General features: G+C 51.3%; 1 protein-coding gene across 12 annotated transcripts in view; it reads left to right on the plus strand.

Annotated features, from left to right (window-relative positions):
• Window positions 1–5: 5 nt before the first annotated feature.
• CROCC (ciliary rootlet coiled-coil, rootletin) overlaps window positions 6–12,284 on the plus strand; it is a 53,193-nt gene continuing 40,914 nt past the window's right edge. For 8 of the 12 annotated variants that reach the window (XM_049878045.1, XM_049878047.1, XM_049878049.1 and 5 more), the window contains exon 1: window positions 6–5,748. Coding sequence is in view for 1 of the 12 variants with exons in the window: in XM_049878052.1 (XP_049734009.1) it covers window positions 12,012–12,071 (60 nt within the window). In the remaining 11 variants the exon portion in view is untranslated. Of the gene's footprint in view, window positions 5,749–11,962; window positions 12,072–12,284 lie in introns of those variants that run through there. The other 4 variants (XM_049878042.1, XM_049878041.1, XM_049878043.1 and 1 more) reach the window with 4 other exon arrangements.

Genomic DNA, 12,284 nt, shown 5'->3' on the forward strand with positions numbered 1-12,284 from the left:
CAGTCAATTGGCACCATGTCACACTGGTGCCTGGGATCCCAGTATGTGACCAGAACGCAGGAGAAGAAAAGCTGCGGAGCCCTATGCCCTTTCTGCCCTCTTGCCATGAGAGAGACTCTGAGGCTTGACTTCTACCATAATCACCCGTATTAAACACAAGCCCCAAAAGCAAAAGAAGGGGTTGCGTTTGCTACCTGGATTCAGACAGCCCTTCTCAGGGTTAACATATGTCATGTGGTCACTGTTCCTCCCTGACTTCTAACAGGCTTGTAGGCTGCAGCTTCATTAGCCAATTGGGAGGGCATCGGGAGTATTAAGCAGCTTTTTCTTTTTTTTTTTTTAATATTTGCTTTGCAAATGTGCTGATCTGCGCTAACTTCTTGTCTTTGCAAAAGGGACTGCTCCCACGACGTGCCCCAGCAGGGGCCTCTAAGACATTCCCCTGTCAGTGCAGGGCTGCCCTGGGCCTCAGGAAGCAGGGCGCATCTCCGCCAAGATGCCTGGTCTCCGTGTCTTCCAGGCCAGGTGGACAGTGCAGGGCCGAAGCAGGTGCTGGAAGAACGTGGAACTTTGTTTGATCAGAAGGTGGGAGCTAATCTCATGGAGGTGGGTCAGCATTCCTGTCTACTGGCAGCTCTCTGGGCTGGTGGCGCAGTTCCTTGGCTGCTTGGGTTTTCTCCTTCGAGGTTTCTGAAGTGCCTTGTCTGCAGACAACCTCTTAGTTTTTTTCTCCTTCAGGGCCTGTACTGACAGACAGAAGGAGCTCAGAGTGAACTGGAAGTCCAAGGTTGCCTGGATTACTGGTTCATCAGATATAATTTTATCTGAGCACACCTCTGAAAGTCCTTTTATTGACTCATTTTACCCCTCTCAGTTGAAAGATTTCTTTTGTGAAGGGGCAAGACCATGAACTGAAAAAAGTGTTGGCCTGTTTGTGGGACCAGATTTCTAAGATAAAGAAATAATAAATACTTCTACTTCTGTCAACATCTGTCAAAGATGAAAGTGTTTTTGGCAGCGTGACTGCTAAACCTTACTTCAGGATGCCCCAGCTAGACCGCAGCCACCTGTTTCACCACTGAGCACACATCAGATTTAAAGCTTGGGGCCAGGGTGTCAGCCTGGCCAAAGTGAGAGTTAGACCCTAATCCATGAGCTAACTGGACACTTCTTTCCTGTGCATTTAGAGGAGCGGTGTCTACCGTACGTGGGACAACTGGGAAAGTAGTTGCTCAAATCATTTTCTGTGGGGCTTAATTGCTTTGTGGAACTTTGGGTAGAAAAAGTTATGCTAGAGCATCTGGCTCCTTGCCTTCTGAAGTGAGGGGGGCCTGCCTCCCCCCAAGACCTCCCTGTGGAGGCATCTCCCTGAATAGGAAGGGTGTTCAGATGCACAGAGGTGAAAACAAAAATCCCCACACTCCTCTTGCCTGGGGATTCTGTAAGAAAGTTGCAGCTCTTATCATTGGTTTTGGAAATAGCCATTCTGGCTGATAAACAGTGCTGTTATTGTTAGCTGCTGTCAAGTTGGCCCCTGACTCATGGCGACCCTGAGCACAATGAAAGGAAATGCTGCCCGGCCTTGTGCCGTCCCTATGATTGGATGTGAATCGAATCATTGTGATTGTAGGGGAAGAGAAAGAAAATAAAAACAGAGGATTTTCTTGCCAGTGGAATAAGGACCAGGCAAGCATTAGAGGGTCCTCGGTAGGACACCTGCGTCTATTTCACATCACCTTACTTCCCGCTTGGACAAGCGTTACTTTTTTCTAAGTGCTCGGAGGTTGGAAACGAGAAAGCTTAGAGGAAATCCTTCGTTAGAAGTTACTATATGCCATGAAAGGTTCTGGACACAGACCTGAGCTTTGGAGCTAGACTGCCCTGGTTAGACATGTGACCACAGGCTCCTCCTTAACTTCTGAGCACCACTCAGGTGAGGCATACACAGTGTTAGCAGGTGCCCATTGGATAGTTTGGCCTTAATTACTGTTCTCTAGAATCAGGTTGCCGTGAGTTGGAATTGACTTGGTGGTAACTGATCGGTTGGTGATAGAGTCAAGATACCCAGGACTGAATTACGAGGAAGAGGAGGAGGCAGCTGATGAGAAAGCAGCCATCAAGGAACTAATTGAAAAGCACTTTGAGTCTGGGGCAAGGGACAGTTTGGTGCTCTCCATCACCAACAGGAAAACTCTTGATACAGGGCCAAGGTCCTCAGGAAAACGCCAGATATCCAACCAGGCACCCCTTCGTTACACTCCTGACTGGAGCTTGCAAATTGGTGGGGTGGGAGGTGGATAAAATGGATGGCAGGAGATAGACATTGGGTTTGGGGGTCTGTGAGACCTGAGCTGCTGTCGGCAAAGTAGGAGGATTTGGATACGCTGAAAGGTGTGGCAGACAGACTAAGGTGGCCCCAGGGGCAGGTTATCCAATAGGCAAGGTAAGCACAGTGCTTACCTTGCTTACCAGATCATCTGTAGTAAACAATTTCACATTTTACCACATCAGAGGTTCTGTTTCTAGGTATGGATGGCATCCATCTCCCAACCCCACAACACCTTCCTACAGAATCAAAGCCTCTTTTCAAATTTACAATCCCTGACAGGGGTGGATGACCCAGTAAGCAAGGTAAGCACGGGTTTACTTGTGCTTACCTTACCTATGGGGTAATCGGCCCTGGGTGGCCCCCATGACCTCTACTTCCTGGGATTCATATCCTTCTGTAATCCCCTCCCGTCAAGTGTGGGGAGAATCTGTGACTTGCTTCTGACCAATAGAACAATGCAAAGGTGATAAGATGTTACTTCCACAATTATATAAGGTTGCAATGTTTGTCTTGCTGAGAGACACTCTTGCTGACTTTGAAGAAGCCAGGTGCCATGTTGGGAGCTGCCCTAGGGAGAGGTCCATGTGGCAGCAAATGGTGACACCTGACTAACAGCCTACCAGGAGCTGAGGCCCTCAGTCCAGCAGCCCTCCAGGAACAATTCTGCCAGCAACCACGTGAGTGAACTTGAAAGTGGATCCTTTCCCAATGAAGCTAAGATGACACCACAGCCTCAGCCGACACCTTGATTGCAGCCTGTGAGAGAACCTGAACCGGAGGACCCAGAAACACTGCCCTGGATTCCTGACCCTCAGAAACTGAGAGGGTCAGTACATGTTGTCTTAAGCCTCTAAGTTTTGGGGTGATTTGTTACGCAGCAGTAGATAACTAATACATAGAACATTACCAGTCTTTTGCTATGCCAAGCAGTATTACAGGTGATTTTAATATTTTTTGTGTCTTTCTGTTTTTAAATTTACCTGCTTTGAATCTGTTGTGTGTTGTCGAGTCAATTCTAACTCATAGCGACCCCGTGTGACAGAGTAGAGCCACCCCATAAGGGTTTTCTTGGCTGTAGTCTTTACAGGAGCTGATCACCAAGTCTTTTCTCCCGTGGAGCTGCTGCTGGTGGAGTTGAACTGCTGACCTTTCAGTTAGCAGTCAAGCGCTTACCCATTGCGCCACCAGGGCTCCTCTTTGAATCTGTTAATAAGGAGAAAAATCCTAAACTTTAAAATATCTTTCGACATTCAAGCTGCCATGAGGAAAAGTTGGTCTTGTCCACCTCCAGCCCACTCTGCCCCCAAAGCCTGAGCTCGCCCTGCTCACTGTCTGCCCAGAGGCTTCCAAGCACCTATTCAGTGGCTGCTTACCACCTCTGTGACTTTGGTTACACGTCGCTGTGCTTCAGTCTCGTTTGTAAAATAGGAATGAGTACCTACCTCAGGGAGCCCTGGTAGCACAGTGGTTAAGCATTCAGCTGCTAACCCAAAGGTCAGCGGTTTGAACCCACCAGCCACTTCATGGTAGAAAGATGTGGCAGCCTGCTTCTGTAAAGATTACAGCTTTGGAAACCCCATGGGATGGTTCTGCTCCATCCTATAGGGTCGCTATGAGTCAAAATCAACTCCACAGCAACGGGTTTGGGTTTTGTTTTTTTTTAAATATCCACCTCATCATACTCTGGTGGCTCGCATGTTGCTGTGATGCAGGAAGCTGTGCCACCAGTATTTCAAATACCAGCAGGGTGACCTGTGGTGGACAGACTTCAGTGGCGCTCCCAAACTAAGACTAGGAAGAAAGACCTGGTGATCTTTTAAAAAATAGCCAATGAAAACCTTATTGATCACAACAGAACATTGTCCTACTCTCTTGCTTTGGACATGTCCTCAGGAAGGGTCAGTAATTAGAGAAGGACATCATGTTTGGTGAGGTAGAGGGCCAACAAGGGTGAAGGAAGCCCTCAGTGAGATGGACTGGCACCATAGCTGCAGTGATGGACTCCTTGAACATGCTGGTGATTATGAGGATGACAGGACTGGGCAACATTTTGTTCTGTTGTACGTAAGGTCGCTATGAGTCAGAGTCACCGGCAGCTGTCTATCTCCCTATCTGCCTCCCTCAGAGGGAAGGTGGTTGTAATGATGAAATATGTTGAGGTATTAAGAGCGTAGAACAGTGCCTAGCACAGGGCAAGCATTTCATAAGTGAGAGCTGCTACACTGGAAAGGGGGAAAGTAGGCCCAAAGGCGCCTGTTAGTGGGCTTCCAGGGCCGTACAGCCTGTAAATCCGTCCAGACTTTTCCACACCAATTCCCACTTCAAATACTCTTAGGTCTTCTCTTGTGTTATCTATTGCTGTGTAACTGTATTACCACAAAGTTAGTAGCTTAAAACAACACATTTATTATCTCACAGTGTCTGTGGGTCAGGAGTCTGGGCATACACAGCTGAGCCCTCTGCAAGGCTGCAGGAGCCCTGGTGGTGCAGTGGTTAAGTACCAGGCTGCTGACCAAAAGGTCAGCGGTGCGAACCCCCCCAGTGGCTCCAAGGGAGAAAGATGCGGCAGTCTGCTTTTGTAAAGATTCCGTTAAACCAAACCCATTGCTGTTGAGTCGATTCCAACTCATAATGACCCTATAGGACAGAGCAGAACTACCCCAAAGGGTTTCTAAATAGTGGTTGGTGGATTCAGACTGCTGGCCTTTTGGTTAGCAGCCGAGCTCTCAACCACTGTGCACCAGCACTTCCCGTAAAGGTTGCAGCCTAGGAGACCCTGTGGGGCAATTCTTCTCTGTCCTATAGGGTTGCTATGAGTTGGAATCGATTCGACTACAAGGCTGCAGTCATGGTGTAGGCCAGGGCTAGGGTCTCATCTGAAGGTTTACTGGGGAAGGATCTGCTCCAAGCTCACATGGTTGTGAGCAGCGTTCAGTTCCTTACTGACTTCCGGATTAAGAACTTCAGTTCTTGCGTGTCTTATTGATGGATGTAACAGGTTTTCCTGACTTTTTGCTTTTCAAGTCAGGCATTTTAGAAAGGCTTTCCAAGTTAGCCTTCAGATACCCAGCAAGTCCAGTTAACCAGAATGCCTGTCCTCTAAGCCTCCTGGTTAATGTGGTTTTGCTAATGGTGGACAGAGTCCAACCCAGCCTAGCACCAGGAGTTGGCAGACGTTTGGCCCTACCAACCTTGTTTCCCAGTTACCTGAGTTGCAGATTTAGAACCCTCCGCAGTGAGCAGGCGAGCACCTGGCATAACTCCCTTCTGGTTGCTGGTCTTGGGGTCACTGGGCTGGGTGGCAGCCCTGGGGATTCAAATGATCACAGGCCAGTCTGAGCTGAGTGACAGAGTCAGCACAGCAGGGGACCTAGGCACTTCACAGAGAAAGGAGCTAGAGGCCTCCCAAGGAAGCAGCTGTAAGTATATGCCTCCCTGCAGGAGGGAGACCCAGGGCTTCCTTGAGCTGGCTCCTGTGGCTTCCAGGTGTAAGAAGGAGAGAGGAGCTGTGTTTGCTGTCTCTCCGCAAAATCTCAAGTGAGGCAGCATGGTGTAGTGGAAAGGGCATGGGATTGGAAGCAACTAAGCTGTCAGCTGTGCATCTTTGACAAGTACCTCCACCTCTCTGAGCCTCAGTCTCTTGTATAAAATGAAGATAATCTTAGAACCTGCTTTACAGAAGTGTTCAGAGAGGACCCGGGACAGAATGAGAAAACATGAGAGGAAGCAGCCAGCACTGCACAGGGGCATGGCCAGCGTAGGCCACCAGGGAAGTGCAGGTACTGGTGGGGGGCCTGGGCAAGATAGGCAACAGGCTGGGTCCTCTGAAGGGAGGGGTGAGGGCCTGAGACCAGCCCCCGTGCTGGGAGGAGCACTCTGGAGTGAGTGAGTGAGGGCTCCAAAGGGACAGGCAGGATGAGAACTGGACTGATGGGGCCATGAGCCTGTCAGGGCCTGGGCAGAGACCCAGCAGGTCTGGGGACTCCAGGTGGGGTCACAAGCCAGCCATGCATGGTCACCTGAGGGTAGGCTATACTGCAGAGGTCAGCCCTTCCTCAGCTGGGCCAGGGGACCTCAGGGAGACTGGGCCCTTCTCCTCCCAACCTTGACCTCCCCCTCACCTTAGACTCCAGGGATTGACCCAAATCTCCCTTGATTCTCTTAGCCCTGGCCCAGGTCACAGCCTTGCCTGCACCATTAAAAAAACACCGCGGCATTAGCAGCCTGTAAAACCAGGTTTCCCTTTGATAAACATAAAGCTCCCCCTTGGGTCAATTCCAACTCATGGTGATCCCATGAGTGCAGAGTAGAACTGCTCCAAAGGGTTTTCAAGGCTGTGACCTTTCGGAAGCAGATTGCCAAACCCGTTTTCCTGGGTGCTTCTGGGTGTTTCGAACCACCAACCTTTCAGCTAGTAGTCCAGCCTAACTGTTGACACCAACCGGGTACTCCTCCTACCATCTTGGAAACAGAGAACTATCAGGGCCTGTGGGCGTTTCTTTCTGGGCATTTATTGTTCTTCAAACATAAAATTCTAAAAATTAAACATGCTTTTTCAAACAAACCACACCTCTTCCTCAGCCCTAAAGATTCAGACTCGCCTCCCTGTTTGAAAAGGACTGATTTGGTCCAGTGCCTTCAAGTACAGAGGGAAAGTGAGGCCCCTGGGGGATGGAAAGTAACGTTATTGCCGTAGCAATGAGCACGGGACATCCACAGCGCTGTCTTCATCTGAAACGCATGGTTTCCTCTATGGCTGTATCCAGGCCCATTGAGGGGAAGTGCGTGAGCTTGAGGGGGCACAGTGGTTAACAGCTCAGGCTGCTAACCAAAATGCTGGAAGTTTGAATCCACTAGCTGCTCCTTGGAAATTCTATGGGGCAGTTCTACTCTGTTCTATAGGGTGGCTCTGAGTCGCAATCCACTCTATAGCAACGGCTTCGGTTTGGTTTTTTTGGTTATGAGTCTTTGAGAAGGGATGGGCAGCAGATTTCACAGGTGGACAAACTGAGGCCCAGAGTGCCTTACGTACGTACGGTCGTAAGAAAATCAGTTTTCCCACGCGTTTAATATTTCAAGCCTCTTATTGCTACTGTGGGCTCTGGCTGGGCTGGAGGGAAATCCTTCCTCGGTATGGTTGGGGGCTGGGTCACTTATCCGAGAGCAGAGTTTAGGGATTTTACGAGTGGAAATCAACTCCACAGCACCTAACAACAAAGGCTGGGCCAGGGATTGCAGCCTGGCTGGGTTCCGATCCTGCGCTGCCCCCTTGCCGCAGCGTGACCTTGAGCCACTTGCCTAATCTGCCGTTTCCCGTTTATGTAAAAGGACTCAATAATCCTTCTCTGCTCGGCTGCCCAGAGCAGCCAACACGCTCCCGTACGCGAAGCCCCTCGGCACGATGTTTGCCGAACCGCTTTACGGACGGTGCCTCCCGGGTCCTTGCTCCCGCTTGCCCCGCCCCCAGCCCAGGGCGCGCACTCCGACCCCGGGAGACGCGGGAGCCCGGGCGGTTCCTGCGCCGGCTCCGCCCCCGACCCCCACCCCGCGGTGCGAGGCCGGCCCCGCCCAGCACTGCCGGCCCGGCCCGGGCGGCGGCGGCGGCGCGCAGAGGTAGGAGAGCGGGACCGCGCGCGCGCGCGTGGGGGACGGAGCGCGCTCCCGCAGGCCAGGGTCCAGGGCACGCGCGTCCCCGATGCGAGGAGGCCGCGGGCGCGTACGCCGGCCGTGGGGCTGAGGTTGCAGTGCGCGCCGGAGGCGGGAAGGCAGGCGGGCGCGCGCGAGGTGGGGGCGGGGACGCAGTCCCGGGGATCCCGGGGCGCTCAGGACAGTGTCGGCGCCCACCTCCGCCGCTCGCTGAGGCCGCGAGGAGAGAGCCTCGGCCGGGCTGTGCCGACATCCTGTTCCCCGCGCTTCCCCGGATCCTGCCCCGATCCTCGTGGGCTGGGAAGGGCAGGGGGAGCGGAGTCCTGCCCCGGCGCAGCGGCCTAGAGACGCCCACGGACCCCTCCGCTCTCGGGGTCCTCTGGCTCCACGAGCAGGAGCTCCCGGACTGCAGCCCCCCGTGCGCTCTTCTCGTGTGCGACATTGTTTCATCTTCTTTAAAACCCTGCGAGTCCAGTTTATCTACCGATGACGAAATTGAGGCCCAGAGTGGCCAGTTGAGTTGTCCAAGGTGGCACAGCCAGCAGGAGCCCGCCACCCCTTGGGTTTCTAAAATGAGGCCTGAACAAGCTCTACCCCCACCCTGTTCCATCCCGCCCCACTCAATCTGGGAACCGGACCGAGCTCTGGGAGGACGTCTGCCCCCTTGGTAACCACATCTCCCCAGCTGCCTCTCAGACCCCGACTTGTCGTAGGGGCTGGGACATTGAGGGAGGAGTACTGTCTGTTTACATCCCAGCTTTCCTGTTTTCCTCAGCTGAACTCCCAGCAGGTGCTTAAGAAGTCAGTCCTGTGGTGAGCAGAGACCAGAGGCTGAGGCCCAGCGGGGCCCCTCAGCCAGGAGTGGGGTACAAGAGGGCTCAGGAAGGAGCAGCTCAGGAACCCGAACTGGAGTTTAGGAGTTTCCCATCCACGCGGAAACCGGAGCCCTTGCCCCAGGCCACCCACTTCCCTTACTTAACTCCTCCCCTTCTCAATCTTCTTGTCAAGCCCTGGGCACGGGAGTCAGCACTTAGAGGCTACGCACTCTTCCAGCCCAGGAGTCCCAAATGGGGGACCAAACCCAGAACCAAACCCATTGCCGTCGATTCCGACTCAGAGCGACCCTATAGGACAGAGTAGAACTGCTCCATGAGGTTTCCAAGGAGCGGCTGGTGAATTCGAACTGCTGACCTTTTGGTTAGCAGCCGAGTTCTTAACCACTGTGACACCAGGGCTCCAAACTGGGCACACTGCCTGGTTTTCACTTTGAACTCCTGAAATCCTGTAGGTGCTTACTTAGGTCTCTCCAGTGATTGCCCATTTGTGGGTAATACCCATGGCCAAGACCTGCCCAATGCGACCCCAGCCACAGGAAATTGTTTTCTTTTTCTTTCCTTTTTTCTCCCCTTTAATTTCCCATATTATTACATGTCTGTTAGCATTCATTCATTCAACAACTGTTTACAGACCTTTGGGCCTTAGGCACTGTGGAGACAACAATGAACAAGGTTGACATGGTCCCTGCCCTTGGAGGAGACAGACAACATACATGTTAAGAAAACAGTGGCCAGGTACTGACAGGGAGGTCAGGGTTAGCTCTCTCAGAAGGTGACCTTTTTTGTTTTTGCCATTTTAATTATTTTAAGTGTACAGTTCACTGTGTTGTGCAGCCATCGCCCTGTTTCCAAAAGGTTTTCATCACTCCAAACAGAAAATACCTCTTAAGCAATAACTCCTCATTCACTCCTTCACTCCTCAAGGAAACCTATTGCCATCACGTCAATTCCAACTCACAGCAACCCCATAGGACAGAGTAGAACCGCCTGGTGGATTTGAACTGCTTGGTTAGCAGCCATAGCACTTCACCACTACACCACCGGGGTTTCACTCCTTCCCCTAATAAACTTTGGTCTCTATGCATTTGCCTACTCTACATATTTCATAAAAGGGAGATCATACAGTAAATATTTTTGTGTCTGACTTATTTCACTCTGCATGTTTTCAGAGTTCATCCAGGCTGTAGCATGTGTCAGAACTTCATTTCTCTTTATGACTGACATATCCCATTGTATACGTATTCTACATTTTGTTTTTCCATTTGTCTGTTGATGGACACTTGAGCACTTGAGTTGTTTCCACCTTTTGGCTATTGTGATTAATGCTGCAGTGGACGTTGGTGTACAAGTATCTGAGTTTCTGCTTTCAAGCCTTCTGGTTTGCTCTCAGCTGCTAACCTAAAGGTTGGGGTTCCAACCCACCCTGTGGCACTGTGGAAGAAAGGCCTGGCAATCTTCTTCTGTAAAGAGTATATCCAAGAAAACCCTTGGGGGCATTCTATTTTGTAACACATGGGGTCACCATGAGTTGGAATGGACTCGACAGCGACAGGTTTTGTTTTGTTTTTTGGATATATACCCAGGAGAAGAAGCTCTGTTGGTACAATGGTTAGGCACTCGGCTGCTTACTGCAAGGTCAGCAGTTCGAACCTACCAGTGGCTCTTTGAAAGAAAAGACCTGTCGATCTGTTCCTGTAAAGATTGTTCTTGTTGTTAGGTGCCATCAAGTTGTTTCCGACTCACAGTGACCCTGTGTACAACAGAATGAAACACTGCCTGTTTCTACGCCATCCTCACAATCGTTACTATGTTTGAGCCCATTGTTGCAGCCGTGTCTCAGTCCATCTCATTGAGGGTCTTCCTCTTTTTCACTGACCCTCTATGTAGTTTGCCAAGCATGATGTCCTTCTCTAGGGACTAGTCCCTCCTGATAATATGTCCAAAGTTCGTTAGATGAAGTCTTGCCATTCTTGCTTCCAAGGAGCACTCTGGCTGTACTTCTTCCAAAACAGATTTGTTCGTTCTTCTGGCAGTCCATGGTATTTTCAGTATTCTTCACCAACACCATAATTCAAAGGCGTCAATTCTTCTTCAGTCTTCCTTATTCACTGCCCAGCTTTCACATGCATTTATGGGTCAGGTGCACCTTAGTCCTCAAGGTGACATCTTTTCTTTTTAACACTTTCAAGAGGTCTTTTGCAGCAGATTTGCCCAGTGCAATATGTTGATTGATTTCTTGACTGCTGCTTCCATGGATGTTGCTGATTGGTCCAGTTGTGAGGATTTTTGTTTTCTTTATGTTGAGGTGTATTGAAGGGTGTAGTCATTGATCTTCATCAGTAAGTGCTTCAATTCCTCTTCACTTTCAGCAAGCAAGGTTGTGTCACCTGCATATCGCAGGTTGTTAATGACTCTTGCTCCAATCCGGATGCTGAGTTCTTCTTATAGTCCATCCATACAGCCTCCTGGCCACAGGGAAGGGACAGCGAGAGGCAGTGGATGGGCCTCTGAGCCCAGAGCCCTGGATTTTTAAATGTACTGCACACTGTTTGTTTTAACTCCCCAGGCAACTCCATGAGGTAGACACCAATATTATCCATATCTTACGCATGAGAACATTGATGCTCAGAGAGGCAAAGTCACCTTCCCAGGGGCGCACAGCCAGTGGTGGGATTCAATTCCTTGCCTGGTCTGGGCAGTTCCACAGCCTGCAACTGATGTGGGAAAACTTCTCTCCGTACCCTGTTAATACATTCTTAGCTAACCATGTGACCCCGGTTTTGTGTCAGAGAAGATGGTCATTAGACTTGGAACTCTGGCCTTTCCTGCCTCCTGGTCACTGACCACACTTTCTGGGTTTGGAGGGTTCTAGGATCCAGCAGCCTCTGAGGAGAGGGTCCCCACCTCCACTCCTTCCCTCCTTCTCCCCCGTCTCCACCCCTCCCTTCCTCTCCCTCTCATCTTTCCCCTCCTCATTCTTCTTCCTTCTTCCCTTGCTCCCCTCCCCTCTTCTTCCACCCCCTCCCTGCATCCCCCTACCTGGCTCCTCCCCCTCTATGGTCACATGGGCGAGCCGCCGGATTTAAGCCTAATCTGTCCAGTGCTCAGCACAGCAGCCTGGCCGAGGGGCAGACGGGCTTAGCTGGTCTCTGGGCCCAGGGGAAGGGGGCAGGAGTGGTGCCCACAGCACCCCCCCCCCCATGAACTTAGGGCTGGAGGGCTCACTAGAGGCTCAGCTGGCCCTGGAGACGGTTATCCAGGTGGGTCCTGGGGGCTGTGCCCACGATGTCCAGGGTGAGGGAGTGTGGCTTTAGCAAAAATGAGGAAGGGTGAGTACGTTGTGGGAGTTGAGGCTGGAAGAGGCTGTGGCAGTGGTGGGGTGAACAGGGACCCTGATACGCAGCTCCTGGCCAGACTGGGGGCAAAGAAATGGGCAGGGCTCAACTGCTGTGACTTCCTTATCCCAGGGCCCT

Source organism: Elephas maximus, chromosome 3, assembly GCF_024166365.1.
Source record: "Elephas maximus indicus isolate mEleMax1 chromosome 3, mEleMax1 primary haplotype, whole genome shotgun sequence".
NCBI classification, from domain to species: domain Eukaryota; kingdom Metazoa; phylum Chordata; class Mammalia; order Proboscidea; family Elephantidae; genus Elephas; species Elephas maximus.